Source organism: Drosophila sechellia, chromosome 2R (assembly GCF_004382195.2).
Source record: "Drosophila sechellia strain sech25 chromosome 2R, ASM438219v1, whole genome shotgun sequence".
NCBI classification, from domain to species: domain Eukaryota; kingdom Metazoa; phylum Arthropoda; class Insecta; order Diptera; family Drosophilidae; genus Drosophila; species Drosophila sechellia.
The window spans coordinates 20,083,596-20,099,280 of NC_045950.1; the positions used below are offsets into that span (position 1 = coordinate 20,083,596).

Below are 15,685 nucleotides of genomic sequence, written 5' to 3' on the forward strand. Positions count from 1 at the left end.
AAGTAATATAATATAAATATTATATATATATAAGTAATTTATAATTATATTATATTATCAAATTATATTATAATTTTATATTATATATTTATATATATTATAGATACAAACAGATTCAAACTACAGGCAAATAAGTGGTTGCTCAGCGGCATTTAATGATATATTCTCAGCTGTTAAGTCTAAGATGAAGATACATATTATGTTAACTGGTAAATAGTAAAGAAGACTCAGTAAATTCTAAGAATATATTATAAACACTCCAAAAGATAATTTTTTTTTCTTTAACTAAAAACATTTAATTTAACGTGGCCATCTTCCTGTTCCATTCCATCACTCCAAATGCGACGCCGCGGCATTTAGCCGCGTTTTTGTTGTGGGTGTAGTGCACATAGCCCCTCAAGAAAGCCTTCTAATACTCAGTAGCGATCAAACTTCATTGCAAAATTAATATTTGTTATTGTTTCCGCGATACTAAATGCCTTCCGATGCGTTCTTCGCCAAAAGTGTAACGCGGAGCTGAGATAAATTCGAGCATCGCATTAAAATTGCGCTTACTTTCACCGCATTCGAATTAATAAACGTATGTACATACGAGCGTACTGGTTCGCATATGTATCTGGATATGTGTGTATGCAGCAGATAGTTTGTGTAAAGTGGATACGTACATAAAATGGGATAGTTGTGCGGAAACGGCTCGAAATACTTGAATTACGGTCGCAAAATGTTTATCTTTGTGGCGATTCGAATTTCGAATGAAAAAAGGCCGGGAACTACTCATTTCACAAGTGCAAATAGCCCATTGGTTTTCCTCGACTTCTTATAATCCAATCGAATTATAAGCTCGTATGTTTTGACAATAGGTAAAACAGATACATAGGTTCTTAAAGGCTGCTTCTGCTTCCGTGAGATGCTCCCTACATCGAGCAGATAAAGTATCTTTATGTGTGTATCTTGAAATAGAGTGCCTATAGACTACCAAATGAGTTGAAAACTGATTTACAGATTGAGAAAGGCCGAGTTCAGTACAGTGCAACTACTAACCTAATGTGAAATGCCTTTCAGTAAGCCATGATGAGGGAATCGGCGCACGATATCAACATGGACACCTGGAAGCAGTGGATCCTCGAGGCAATATCGAAGATCAGGTCCCAGAAGCAGAGGCCCTCCGTGCAGAGGATTTGCCAGGCAATCGGCACACACCACAAGTTCCACGAGGACATTGTGGCCGAGAAGCTGGAAAAAGCTGTTGAGTCGGGAGCCGTCATCAAGGTCTACAACAAGGGACTGCACTCCTACAAGGCACCGATGGCCAAGCGTCGCGTCAAGGTGGACAAGAACACTAATCTGTACAAGCTGGTGGCCAAGGCGGTCCACGACCTGGGCGAATGTGAGGGATCCACCATCAAGAGCATTGAAAACTACATTCAGAAGTTCAACTGCATCGACTTGTCGCCCAATGTGGACTTTAAGGCCGTCATTAAGGCTTCAATCAAGAAGGCCGTGGATGCCGGCTTTCTGATCCAGGAGGGAAAGCTATACAAAAAGGGCAAATCCTTGACAACTCCACGGAAATGCGCACCCGTCTCGGATGTGGTCATAAAGGGCGAGGAGTCCTGCACCCACTGCTCGGGAAATTCGCAGAAGAACCTCAACGGAATCCCAGAGCCTTTGAGCTCCTGCAAGCAGTGTGGGATCTCTTTGCACACCACCTGCGCCAATATCGCCGGCAGATGCAAGTCGCAATCCTACGTGCTGCTCTACATGCTCGTCACCAAGGGCACGATCTGGGATTGCCAGAACTGCGCGGACTGCGCCGTTTGCAAAATGAGAAACCGGGGCCCGTGCTTACTGCAGTGCTTCGTGTGCAAGGACCATTTTCACTTAACTTGTCTTGATACGATTCCAGACAAGAAGCCGAAGCATCCATACAGGTGAGTCAGTGTCAAATTGCGAGCTGAACTGGACTTTACCCCCTTCATACCCCATTTAGGTGTAAAACATGCTCCAAGCAAGGCTTTGATACTCCGAAGTTACTTAAGAAAGACAATTCAAGAATTAAAATGGAAGCTGAGAGGTAATCTTAAATACATTTAAACCTAACTATTTATATTGAAAGAAGAAACTGTTATTTTAGACTGACACCCTCGTATAAATATGCCTCCAGTAAGCGCCAATCCATCAAAAGGGACGGCAACATCGAGAGTCCTTCGACCTCGAAACTTTGTGTCTACAACGACGGCAACGGCCAGAGAAGGAAAGTGCCCGCCAGCTTAAGCTCTAGAAAACTGAACCACAGCGAGGACCAGTTCGAGTTCCCCAGCAAGCAAAAGAGGTCGCAAATATTACAGGGAGGTTACTTGGCTAGCCAGGAAACGCGCAAGCGAACCTTTTCGGATCTGTCCTCCACGAGTTCGTCCAGCGAGAGTGAAGACGAAGACGATGAGGACGACGACAGGAACAGAAATGGCGATGACAACGACCAGGACGAGAGCACGTCGTCGGATTCGTGCACTTCATCCAGCTCTGACTCGGACTCCAGCGAGAGTTCCAGCGACAGCTCCGAATTCGATGACGAAAACGACGAGGAAGAAGACTACGACACAGATCGCAGCACGATAAAGGGAAAAATCTTTGAGAGTGGCAAGCAGAGCTGCGCTAAACTTAGCACAGGCGATGGCCTAGGCTCCCCGCAAAATAATGAATTGGGCAGCGAGAATTGGGGGTTTGCTGCCGTGGCAAAAAACCCCATCGATATATTTGTAAAATCGAAACATAATAGCAATGTCAAAGGAATTGGTTACTCCAAGCCAGCAGCAAGCACGTTTGCCACGTCCCCCGCAGCAAATAGAGTGCAAAAGAGCACTCCAGTAGCTTCGTCTACTCCAGAAAAGAACTCTGCACCGATTGGGGGCATAACAATTAAGCGTCAGACTGCCAATGGGCAGAAGAAAAAGATTGTTCCCTTGAAGAGCATGCCCCTCGAAGCGGGCAAGTCGTACGAAAAATGCGAGGATGACATTCCGTATCTAACAGAGGAGACTGTTATGAAAGTTCAACTGCTGGAGGAGATAGAACGCAGCAGAGAGACCCACAGCGAAGCTGATGGAAAGCGGGAAATCAACAACGACGAGGATGTGCCTGGGGAGAGTACAAAGCGGGCCAATCCCTTTGAGAACCAGCCACTTCCGCCTGGAGTCACCGCCACGGACGTGGAATTGTATCAAGAGGTGCTCCATAAGGCCGTCGTTCAAATGTCCAACAACCATATAGAGAAGGTGAACGACGTAAGCCTGAAATCCGGCCAGAACACCCAGAGTCCCAAGTCGATCCAAATTGGAAAGTGGGACATCGAAACCTGGTACTCCAGCCCCTTTCCGCAGGAGTACGCCAGGCTGCTGAAACTGTTTTTGTGCGAGTTCTGCCTCAAGTACACAAAGAGTCGTTCTGTGCTGGACAGGCATCAGAACAAATGCATTTGGAAGCAGCCGCCAGGCACTGAAATATTCAGGCAGGGAAACATATCGGTGTTCGAGGTGGATGGCAATGTCAACAAGATATATTGCCAGAACCTGTGCCTGCTGGCCAAGTTCTTTCTCGACCACAAAACACTCTACTACGACGTGGAACCCTTTCTGTTCTATATTCTCACTAAGAATGATCAAAGCGGATGCCATTTGGTTGGCTACTTCTCAAAGGAGAAGCACTGCACCCAAAAGTACAATGTGTCCTGCATCCTGACGATGCCGCAGTACCAGAGGCAAGGCTACGGCCGCTTCCTGATCGACTTCAGTTACCTATTGAGCCGTGAGGAGGGACAGTTGGGCACTCCGGAGAAGCCTCTCTCGGATCTGGGTCGCCTTTCCTACTTTTCCTACTGGAAATCAGTCGTGTTGGAGTACTTGTACAAGCATCGCAACTACACAAAGATCACCTTCAAGGACATTGCCATTAAAACCGGCCTGGCTATTTCCGACATCGCCCTGGCCTTCGAGTTATTGAACTTCATCAAGCTAAGAAAGAACGACGGCGACATTAGGTATCAGATTAATGTGAAAATTGAGTGGAAAAAGGTTGTGACCCACCATAACAAAATGGCGAACAGCAAGACTCGAATAATCATAGAACCCGACTGCTTGAGGTGGAGTCCGTTGCTGTCGGTGTCGAAATTACCCAACATAATCAAGCCCATTTCCAATCGTGAATATTTGAGCAACCAAATGGAGACAAATTCTATTTACAAGGAAATTAATGAAGACAAAATCAGCGTAAAGCAGGGTGTTCCCACCTCCTCGAAGGTGAATCAGGAGTCTTCCGAGTTGTCTACCAAGAATCGGGGACCCAGCTCGGAAAAGTTACTCGACGAAAGGGAAAACCAGCGAAAACGTGCATATCCGGAGGAGTTCTTAAAGTCAGCGTCTAATGAGGCAAAGAAGCCCAAGTTGACTGCACCTCAGCCGAACCTTGAGGATCAGTCTTTCGGTGAGCTCTCCGACTCATCGGATTGTAAATCTTCTAAAGAACTTTCGGAACAGTTGACCAAAAGAGCTCAAAGGTTGGCCAAACGCAACGACCTCATCCCCCACACCAACAAAAGGAAGCATTTCGACCGGCCCCTTGAGAACAATGCTGCTTCTACCGACCATAATCCGCCAGCTCAAAGTCAAGCGGATACTGCGGCCACTGAAAATGGCCCCAAATTGGAAGAAACTGCTGCCAAGGAGACCTGCAAGAGTGTTGTGGAAAAGGAGCATGTCGACAAGCCAGTCAACATTATGCCCAAACTGCGGGGCAAGCAGTCCAATGGGAAGCGCTCCGAGGAGCCTCAGTTCAATGAAAATCCTACATCAGACCCAGTCGCAGTTGCCTCGCTAAGTCCAGCCAAGGAAGTAACTAGAGAGCCGGCTAAAGTGGCAAAAACGGAGAGTCCTGCCAAAAACCAGGAGTCGGCCAAGCACGATGCCGAACCCAACAGCGTCAGCGATCAAGTGCTCGATGCAGTGGCCAAGAAGACCAAAAAGACGTTGTTCTCTGATGTAGCATCGTACAACACTGAGGATGTGAAATATAATTCAGAGGAAAAGCCAATGGCCATCGCGCAGGAGCCGAAAGAAAGTCCCAAGGAGGCTGGCATAAAGGAGACCAAGCCGCTTGAAGTTCCTGAGCAGAAGCCCAAGGCAAGGAGTCCGGAGAAGCCGGCACCCGCTGCGGAGACAGTATTGCAGCAAGTACATGCTCCTGTGAGTACGGAAAAGATCTCCACTTCCACGGAAGAAAGTAAACTGGAGTTGGATGTGCACTACTTGAAGCTGTCGCCGGACTCCGCGCTCAATCCACCAGTGGCCTCAGTGCAGAAACCAGTGCCCGAGCTTCCAGTTCAGAAGGAGAAAGCTAAGGAGCTCCAGGCCGCTCAGCCAAGCGAAGCCTTACAGAAGCAACCAGAAATGGAGATGGTCAAGAAAACCGAAACCCCTGTATCTAATCCGCCATCAAACCGTACTGAGGTTTCCTCTCTTGTGGAGCAACCAGTTAAGGTTGCGCCAGAAAAAGTGGAGCAGCCCATGGCCAAGGAAGCAGTCGACATCAAAGATAAAGCACTCAAAAAACCCGTGCCAGATGTGCCTGTCGTAAAGCCAGAGGCTACTAGCTGCGAAAAGAAAATCGATCCCAGCAAGACGAAAGTGTTTCACGAAAAGGAAGCTATCAAAACCGATCAGCAACTAGTGCAGGTCAAGGAGGAGGAAAAGTCAAATGCGAGGGCACCCTCGGCACCCATTCCCATTCGGGACAAGATCCAACTAAAGGGTAACGAACACGCCCAGTTGCAGAACTCCATTCCCTCCCAGTTTCCACTGAATCAGATGCCCAACTATCACACCTCGCAGTACTGGCAGTGGGAATACTATGGCTACAATCTCTCGCACCTGGACGCATCGCAGAAGGGGCAGAAGCAGTTCCACAAGGACCTGGCCACGACAATGGCGTACACACACAACTTTACGCAAAACCTTTATCAGTCCGCCAATCTGGCCATGCAGCACGCCCATCACCAGATGCACCAGACCAAGGAGAAGCACAAGGTGGAGCGCAAGAACAGCGGCAAGAAGGAGGAGCAGAACAAGGTGGTGTCCAGTGTCAATGTGGTCAGCACGGCTCGCGAGGACGCCCATGTGCAGCATTGCAACGAGTACGCGGCCAACAACCAGGCGGCCTTGTACAACCAGAAATGCGCAAGTCAGCAGAAGCAGGCGCAGCAAATGAAGTCTCTGGCCAATGTCCAGAACCCAGTGCCCCGGCAGAGCAACTCCAATGCGCCAGAGTCGACGGTTCTGATGCCCAATCCAGTGATTTCCCAGGCGGGATCTGTGCCGGCCAAGCAAAAAGTCGAACACGGCGTCAACTCGACATCGGTCATTTCGCGCGAGGGAAAGCTCAACAAGATTGGGCATTCCAACATTCACGCCACCGCCCAGCATGCTAATCTTCAAGTGGGAGGCGGCCAGTCCGACGTCAACCCGAACATGGTTTACAACACGGAGTCCTCGGCGAATTCGGCCATGCAGCACTACGATTGTGGAATCAGTGCCCAGATAAACATGGACTCGCCGGCCAACATTGGCTCCGCCATCGCGCACGGTCCTCAGGAGATCTCAGCCACGTCCAATGTGCACATGCACCAGCCGCACAGGCAGTTCTCCGACTGTTCCATGCAGAACCAGCCGGTAACGACGCCCATGCACATGTCCATCCAGAACTCCCACATGCAGCAGCAGAACAACTTGAATTTGAATCTGGCGCCAGAAGGTTCGTCAAATATTAACCTCTTAAGTAATCCACAGCACCAGCACCAGAGCAGGAAACTCAATGCCCAGGTAATGCATTCCACTTTGTTTTTGCTTGTGACTCGTACTAATTTCTATATACTTCACTCTACAGGCGGACATTGCAGTTAGCTCGCCGACACCTTCGCACAGAGCCACCACGCCCAAGCAAATTCGGAGCGGAAATACCCAGCAACGCGACGCTAAGAACGCGGCGCCACCCACAACAACAACAAATACTCATCATCAGATTCCCCAGGGCGGATCAGCGGCCAATATTTCCAAGTCGCACCACGACTCCTTGCACAACCTGCAGTTCTCGCAGCACGGACACCAGCAGAACATGCAGCCCATCGACTACGTGCCCATCCCGCAAATCAGTCAGAACTTCTCGGCGAATCCCTCGAACTATGACATCGTGGGCATGCCGGCGGTGATCCAGCAGCGGATGTCACTGAACGGATCCGTGCACTCGCTGGCCAACTCGCACCAGCGCATCGAGCAGCCATCGTCAGCGTGTGCCGTCAATAACTTTTACTTGCAGAACAACATGCCGGCGGCTGAGAACGCGCCGCGGGTGCCGGTCTCCAGTTCTCTGGGCGGTCCGCCGTCGGCGGGTAACAATGATCAGCGGCAGGCAGGTCAGGACTCGATAACCACCGCAAATAGTAGTGGCGCAACAGCTTCGCTGGCGGGAAATCTGTGTAGCCTGTCCAAGCTGCAGCAGCTGACTAATTGTCTGGAGAGCCAGCCGTGTAACACGTCACCGGGGGCACAGGTGAATCTGGCGCCCTCTCCGCACCATCCAATTCCGCCCAACTCTACCCCTCCGCCGCACCTGCTCATGCAGAACAGGAACATCTCTACGCCACCCAACATGCTGCAAACGCAGGTAACGCCGCTGCAGTACAAGTACTATCCGGGCAACATGAACATCCCGCCAATCACGTCGGCGCAAAACACGAGTCGGAACACCCGCAACACACCCTCCGCCCCGGTGCAGCACACGTCGGCGCCGATGGGCAGCGGCAACAATAGGACCGCCAATGTCCACATCAGTCCGAACTTGATGGCCCCGTACGGAGCGATCAACAGCTACCGGATGTCGCCGCAGCAATCCCCGCCCACTGGAAGCTACAGCTCGGGAGGCGAGTACCCCAACTCGCAGATTCCGATGCAGATGATGAATATGCAATCTCAGTACCAGGATGCCTGCGTGCTGCAGCGAGGCACTCCATCCAACCCGATGTACCCCACGTATTCCCCCTACTTACCTCTCAACGGTTCTATTCGCAGATAATAGATGCGCACATTTTATATGTTACTTTATTAAGTATGCCTGTGCATAAATGTGTGCTGTAAATAAATATATATTACGTCAATTTAACAATCCAATCCCCCGTTTAAAATGATTCAGCGTTGTGGGCGAGTCTGTTGTTTAATACTTTTCTTTATTGCTTAGATCTAACATTGTTCAATCAAAGCTTGTTTATTATTTCGAATCTGCTATAATCTAGACTAATGTCAATGTGTTCTTGGTTTCCTTCTGGGCACGGCTGCCCTTAACAAAAAGAGACCAATCTTCGAATGTTATTCCGTATGAGTTTTTCTATTCGTGGTTTTATGTTAAATACACTTGGGTAGAACGATCAATTGCTTAGACGGTATGTTACGAGCTATGAATATTTATTTAGCTTTTGTTGTTTTTCAGAATGAAAACTAATAACTTAGCGTAGTTATGCGTTTAAAAGGAATTCACTATGTTAAGGTAATAAATAAATAGGTGGAAAATAATGGTAAGGAATAAAGGCCGAGCTCTGTTTGTCCAGTCAGGGGGCACCTAAACGACCTAAACGACAGTTAAAATAAAACCTTCTGATTCGCAAGCCGCAGGAAATGTAAATTTAATAAGTATAGGAAGCATTTAGTGGTTTATTGATCACGTGCGTGATCTTATTAATTGTCTAATATAATTAAGTTTACTTCTTGGGCGAACACAGAATACAAACAACGAAATTTAAATACATTCAAAAATGTAAGGAAAACAATTATAAAACCGCCTTTCGACCAATCATCTATACAGTACATATATGTACAAACATCGTTACAAATCAAATGCAGAGGCAAAGCACTACAATTATCAATAACTAATAATCTGAGTATATTGGAGCTCGTTATGGCGGCGTCGCCCTGAACTGGACACGGAGTTATTGGACCATAGTCTGTCTATTTACACTCGCTATTGCGACGACCATTCGTTGACGGGATAAGTACTACCGATGTACGATGGCTGTCGCATGGACTCGCTTGACGCTGGTGAGGAGTTAACAACCGAACTCCAATGCTGCCGGGGGAAAACATTCGAGTTCACGTAGGACGACGGAGCGCCGATGTAGGACGCCGGTGGATGCAGGTTGGAATGGTACGGTGCGAAGTTTAGATTGCCGTATGAGGTGTAGTTATTAATGTGGTAGCCGGAACCCGGTGGTGCGGACTTGTGCTTATTGTCGTAGTAGTCGTAGTACTGGGGAGGATATGTGTGCTGAAAGGGCTTGGGCTGGAAGTACGAACTATCCGCTGGCGGCGGTGCCTCGGAGCTGTTCGGAGCTCCCGGATGCGGTGGGAGCGGCGCATTGGGCTGAATACTATTGGCGTTGCTGTAACCTTCGCCGGCGGCCGGCAGGTGGTTCTGATGCTTGTATGCCGGCGGTGGTGGCTGCTGCGCCGGTTGCTGCTGCGACGCTTGTTGCTGCGGCTGTTGATGAGACTGCTGCGGCTGTGGGTAGCTTAGGTCGGATGGCAGCTGATGCTGATTGGATGTGGCGGCTAAAGTAGTATTTGGTTGTGTCTGCGACTTAAAATGTTGCACGTTCTCCGTGGATTTTCTATCCTTGGCAGGCATTTCTGGTCGGCTAGTGGTCGCCGGAGTGGATTCCTTGTTTTTCACCACACGAGGCTCGTCATCAGCAGTCAGATCTTTCACATCTGAAAGAAGATATTAACTTTTAGCCAATTGTAAGTTAAAAACTCGTACCTTCCTCTGGAGATTGGGGCTTTGCGGTATCGGTGTCACCATCGTCAGTTATGTCAATCACATCGTCCTTATTTGTCTTTTCTGGTTCAGTTTTGGCCGTGGTCCTTATAGCTATGATCTTCCCGCTGTCCAACTGCATGTAAATTCCCTTCGCCGACTTCAGAACCATAACTCTCTGACCTGCCTTCAGAATTATATTGGCCTTATCGGCCGAATTTGTGGGAATGACAACATCTGAAATAAATGTGAATTACAATATCTGGAGTTCATTGGCAATCAGATGCGTTTTACCAAGAGGCAAGGTCATTTCTTGGGCAGTCATCCCCTGTCTTTGCCAAACGTCAGCCGGAATCCACCGCGTTGATCGGCCCCCCGTTGAGGACGATGTATTGGTTTTCATTTGCTATGGATTAGTAAAAACAATAACATAAGTCCTTTGTAATATGGCACCTATCTACAAATCACTTACCTGGTTCATTGGCTTAGTAATCACCGTTCCATCGTTGTTCACGATCTTGTAATTCATTTTCGCAGGTGCATAGGTGAATCTCTGATTGACGGCAGCTTTCTTTTCCAGCTCGTAGCTTCGATGAGCTTGTCTTTTTTCAGCTTGCGACAGCTTTCTGTCCTTCTGATCGACCAACAAACTCTCGTGCATGAAGGGTTCCTTTGTAACACAGTGCCTGTGCATGCCGAGAATAGTGTTTATTATGCCGTCGACATGGACAGCATGCTCCTGGCCATCGTTCTTTTCGGTCTTGATTGGCGAGTGAGAGGCACCGTTTGGTGATTTAGGCTCATTTTGATCGTCTAGTGGCTTCGTGGGTCCATTACTTGATGTACTCGACGCTTCTGGCGACATATTTGCACTTCCTGGCTTGCTCCCTTCCTCCGACGGCGAGCCTGGCTTACTCAAATCGCCTGCAGATTTATTCACCTCCTCGACAGTGTCTTCATCAGAGTCATAGTCCTGGCACAGATTTGTGATATCCTTCATGGAAAGATGCGCCTCAGGATTGCATTCATCGACGATTCTATCGGACATTCCTTGCTTCTTGATCTGCCGATCGTAGATCTTCTTCTCTAGACACTTGTCCATTACGATTCTGTACACAAAACACGGCTTTGTCTGACCGTATCTGGAGAGTAGGTCACGTTTAATTAAACATCCTAGGTATATAAACAACCTATTAACCTCTTACCTATAAATCCTATATACAGCTTGTGTATCGTGACAGGGGTTCCAACTAGCATCGAATATTATAACGCGATTCGCTCCGGTGAGGTTTATCCCCAATGAGCCGGCTCTTGTTGATATTAAAAAAAGCTTAACATTACTATTTGCATTAAATTCATTGACTAGCCTTTCCCTTTCCTGTGAGGAAGTAGAACCATCCAAACCTGGAGGAAGCAAAGGTGTACGGTTAGAGCCATTCCGTAAGGCAGTTGTGCATACTTACGAAAATAAGAGCTGTTTTTAGTCCAAAGTTGGTTGCTACCAGGAACATAACTAGATTTCAGATAGACTTCGAGTAGGTTTAAGGTTAAAAGGCTTTGGCTAAACAACAGAATACGATCTCCCAAATTCAGGCTCTCCTTCAAGATGCAGAAGAATATCTCCATTTTGGGCGAATTCGATATTAGGCCAGACACGTAGTTCTTCATCAAATCCACAGCCCACGAGCACGAGAACTCTTCGTTTCGCTGCTTGCTCTTCAGTAGCTTTTTGAACGGCTCGGCAGCAGCAACGCCACTTGAGTTTTTACTGCCCGCGGCGTTCCATTCACTTGGCTTGCCAGCGCTGCAACCATTATCTAGTTGATTGTTGGAACACGGCGCTTGTATCGTCGTTTCGACGGTTTTTATTTCGTTGGTGTCCAGATCCACGATCTCCGAAGACCCCGTAATACTTTCAAAGTTGCTCGACATGTTCGTGTCCGTTTGCTTAATGACTTCCACGCATCCCGGCTTGGGTAGAATACTGGAATCCATCCAGTAGTTGTTCTTCCCCTCACTGCCGAAAGATCCATAATTAAGCGGCTCAGGTTTTTCGTCGTAGAAGCTTGGACTGTAACAAAATAATCATATAAAGTATATATGCATATATCGAGTGTGTTATCCAATAACATACCTCTTATTCAAGTATTTAGCATTCAAATCCGATGATGCGGGGATGTTGAATAATGTTTGATTCTCGGCTTTGGAAAACGTTTCGATACTATTGATCGGATCCCCGGATCCATTGATTTTCTTCTCGAGGGGCGATGCCAAACTCAAGGAAGAATCTGCACTGGGCTCCACTATGGGCGTGGCTGCGCCCTTGGAAACCTCCTCGTCGATTTCTAAATCTAAATCAGTCTCACATTTTTTCAAAAAATTATACAGAACGTCCGGATGGTTCCAGATTTTGCAGCAAACAGCAAAGGCCTTCAGCGGATTTGGAAAGGCCTTTGTGCGCACCACATCCGTCATGAAGGTGTCGTAGAGCTTGCGCTGAAAGGCGGTCATTTTGACCAGGATGACGTACTCGTACTTCTGCGGCAGCGTCAGCTGCAGCACAGTGTGCGATCGCCGCTGAACGAAACCCAGCAGCAGGGAGTGCAGCACGTGCGCCCTGTATCGCATGAGCTTGATGTCATCGGGTGTGGAGTCCACGCACTGGCCATTCTGTATGGGCCGCTCGAACATGTTGCAGAACTCCGTGCGGGTGCCCAGGTAGTTGGGTCGCACAAAGTCCACCATGCACCAGTACTCGAGCAGATTGTTCTGCAAGGGGTAGCCGGTGAGCACAATACGACGCCGCGTCCTGATCTCCTTCAGGGCCAGCGAGATGCCGGCGTGGGAGTTCTTGATCCGGTGTCCCTCATCGCAGATTACCAAGTCAGGCCCCGGCTTCACCAAGGCCTCGTATACCAGATTCATGAGATCGCTGCTGGAGTCCATGCCGTCGGGCCGGATGACGCTACCCTTGCGCTTGCGCGTCTTCACCAGCTTGAGAGCCAGTAGCCGGAACAGCTCGTAGCCGATGAGGAGCACACCTCCATCGTGCACCCAATTGAGGATTACCTTCGCCCGAGCCGTCAGCGTCTTCTGCTGGTCGTTCAGCACGAAGATGTCGAAGTTGCGGGCGCGAACATTGCTGTCCGTCGAGTAGCGCGGAATCCACATGTTGAACTCGCTTAACCAATTCTGCAGCGTGTTGATGGGCATCACACACAACACTGTCTTTGCCGAGGTATGTCTCAGGAAAATATCACAGAAGGAAACAACCTGCAACGTCTTGCCCAGGCCCATGGAGTGGGCCAGAATGCAGCCGAAGCCGCTCGATTTGTTGTACCTCCGTGTGGATTCGATGATGTTGTCGTACAGAAAGCGGACGCCGCCGATCTGGTGCGGCTTTATCACTTTCGCTATCTGCGGGGCCAGGTACAGGGTCTCCTCGCCCTCCGGATGCGCCATGTTGACCACCACCTGTCCGTTCTCGTCGGGAACATTGTATATATCTTTGACATGCATACCGCTGTTGGTGGCGTCGTCCGACTCGTTTAAGTCCTCGTCATCTTCCTCCTCCTCCTCCTCGGAGAGAAGGATGCAGTCATCGTCGGAGCTGTCGTCTATTGTGACCACCTCGCTGGGCTGCACGCTGGCTCCCTTGTGCAGGACGTCCTCAATGCTGCCGCCACTCAGGCTGCTGCTGTTTGAATCGTCAAATGTGTCCGAGGCGATCTCCTCCTCCGGAAAGTCGACGGGCGGGTGGTGCTCGACGGGATTGGCCACTGCACAGCTCTCGATGCCTTCGCTTTCGTCCAGCTGCAGGATGCGGAAGATCTGCTTGTGCACCACCTGCTTCTGGATCTCGCGCATTGACTTCTGTTGACCAGCAACGCGAGCCAAGCGTTCCGATTCCTCACGCTGGGCCGCCAGCGTAGTTGTGTCCAGATTGTTCTCGTTCATCACGTCACGGATGTTCTTCCGCAGGTGACTGTTCTTCTTCTCCTCGGCGGCCGCCAGACTGAGCTTCTTGCTCGCCGCCTGGTCCTCTCCCCCCGAGTTCTTGCGCTTGTGGCCGTAAGGTACTGTGTTTTTGGCTACCTCGGCCAGGGGATTGATGACCCGGTCAGGCTCGACGGGCTGGCTTATCTCGGGGCAGTATTCTGGCATCTTAACGGGAACTTCCATAGTCCCTTCCATGGGTGTGGGTATGGGTACGGGAATGGGAGGCTGTATCTGCGCCTGTGGATGTTGTTGCGGCTGCAGCTGCGGCGGTTGCTGCGGCTGTTGCTGTGGATGCTGCTGCGGCTGTTGCTGTGGATGTTGCTGCGGCTGTTGCTGTGGATGTTGCTGCGGCTGTTGCTGCGAATGCTGCGGATGCTGATCCGGATGCTGCTCTGGCTGCTGCTGCGGATGCTGCTGTGGCTGGTGCTGTGGGTCTGTGGCGGCATTGTGGAAGTACCGCCTGGGATCATCCGGATACATTACGGAGGGATGGAACTCATTGACGTTGGGCCAACCCTCCGGCTTTTGTAGTCTTTGGTTAACATCGTAATTTGGGTTTGACTCTTCCATGTTGGCGTCTGGATTATCCCTGTGGAAGCAAGAGTTTGATTATTTATCCAGATCGTTTTGGACGAGTTTCCTATTTTCCACACCCAAGTGGCAGGTGAGCAATGGAAAACCGACTTATCCCATCGCTAACAGAGGTCACGAAACCAATTAACAAATCTTTAGGGACATGGGGCGTTGTAATATACCGGATCTGCTTACTTCGCGGTATCCACTACGCAGGGAGGCCTGTATGTATCTCGGAGGGTAATAACCCATTGGGCAAACTCCTATTTACCTGGCACGGACAAACTCTTGGCTGTTGACACTTTCGGAAGTACTTTTGCACACTGACATACATACACGTTAATACCCGTCCGACTTTTGACGGATTATACGAGGTAGGATATACTTGCAGGGGGCCTACTATGTATGTAGGAAACTGTGTGGTAAGTGGACGATCGTAATCCTGCATTTGCAGGCTGGAGAAGCACTTTTGACCACGATTCGCCTTTTGCAGTCCACACATGCATGCACATTACATACTCACATACCAAGTACATACTGAAATCGTAACCGGGCCGGATTTTGGCCTCCTAAGTGGCCTATAAGTGTGCTATTAGTGGTCTTCTTTAGAGAACATCTTTCAATTATCAGCACAAGGACAACTCGAATCGAATCGGTTCGGCGGAGTTATCATTACAAATACTAATTTAATTGTATATGCACATTGAAGGGGGGCATGTTTCCTGAATTACAAGCAGAATTTTTCGTTTTCAGTTCGGGCACCATCAATCTTACGTACATTTACATGCAGCCGGCGAACGGGGGATTCAGATAAAAGAATTAACAACGCAGGTTCTTAATTATTGTTATTTTATACATATGGATGTTTTTCTATGTGCACGATTGGGAGGTTCTCTTAATTGGCGAACGTTCTTGAGATTCTCGGCTTATTGCGTGCGGCACTGTGATTGCGAGGACCAAGTCCTTCCGATTGTTATTATATTAATTTAAAATGTTATTCTCGATTTATTTTCTCGCTGTTTTCAACATGTACGTTTGTATATAATGTATACATTACTCTACATAGATATGAACAAAGTTTTGCCCAGCTGAACGGTCAGACTGCACGATGAATGACCGATTGGTGGGGCTCTCTGCACGACTCACCGACGATAGTTATCGAAACGAAGACAAATTCGAACAGTAAGCTGTTGAATTTAAAGTGCGCACTTAAAAACCTATCATGGTAAATTGTCATTGCAGTAGTGGTTTCCTTTTTACGAAT

General features: G+C 48.7%; 2 protein-coding genes across 2 annotated transcripts; one reads left to right on the forward strand and one right to left on the reverse strand.

The window, feature by feature from the left end:
- Positions 1 to 399: 399 nt before the first annotated feature.
- LOC6613022 (histone acetyltransferase KAT6A) lies at positions 400 to 8,213 on the forward strand. Its single transcript, XM_032717093.1, has 5 exons — positions 400 to 580; positions 1,063 to 1,931; positions 1,991 to 2,074; positions 2,135 to 6,869; positions 6,934 to 8,213. The coding sequence occupies exons 2-5, from the start codon at positions 1,069 to 1,071 to the stop codon at positions 8,116 to 8,118; spliced, it is 6,867 nt and encodes a 2,288-aa protein (XP_032572984.1). The 5' UTR covers positions 400 to 580; positions 1,063 to 1,068; the 3' UTR covers positions 8,119 to 8,213.
- Positions 8,214 to 8,248: 35 nt separating this feature from the next.
- LOC6613023 (helicase ARIP4) lies at positions 8,249 to 15,468 on the reverse strand. The gene is made up of 8 exons (XM_032717094.1): positions 15,200 to 15,468; positions 11,984 to 14,437; positions 11,313 to 11,920; positions 11,055 to 11,253; positions 10,322 to 10,991; positions 10,144 to 10,255; positions 9,853 to 10,086; positions 8,249 to 9,803 (listed from the first exon to the last, which is right to left on the reverse strand). Coding segments are annotated over exons 1-8 (5,025 nt in total). The 5' UTR covers positions 15,202 to 15,468; the 3' UTR covers positions 8,249 to 9,057.
- Between the last annotated feature and the right edge of the window lie 217 nt (positions 15,469 to 15,685).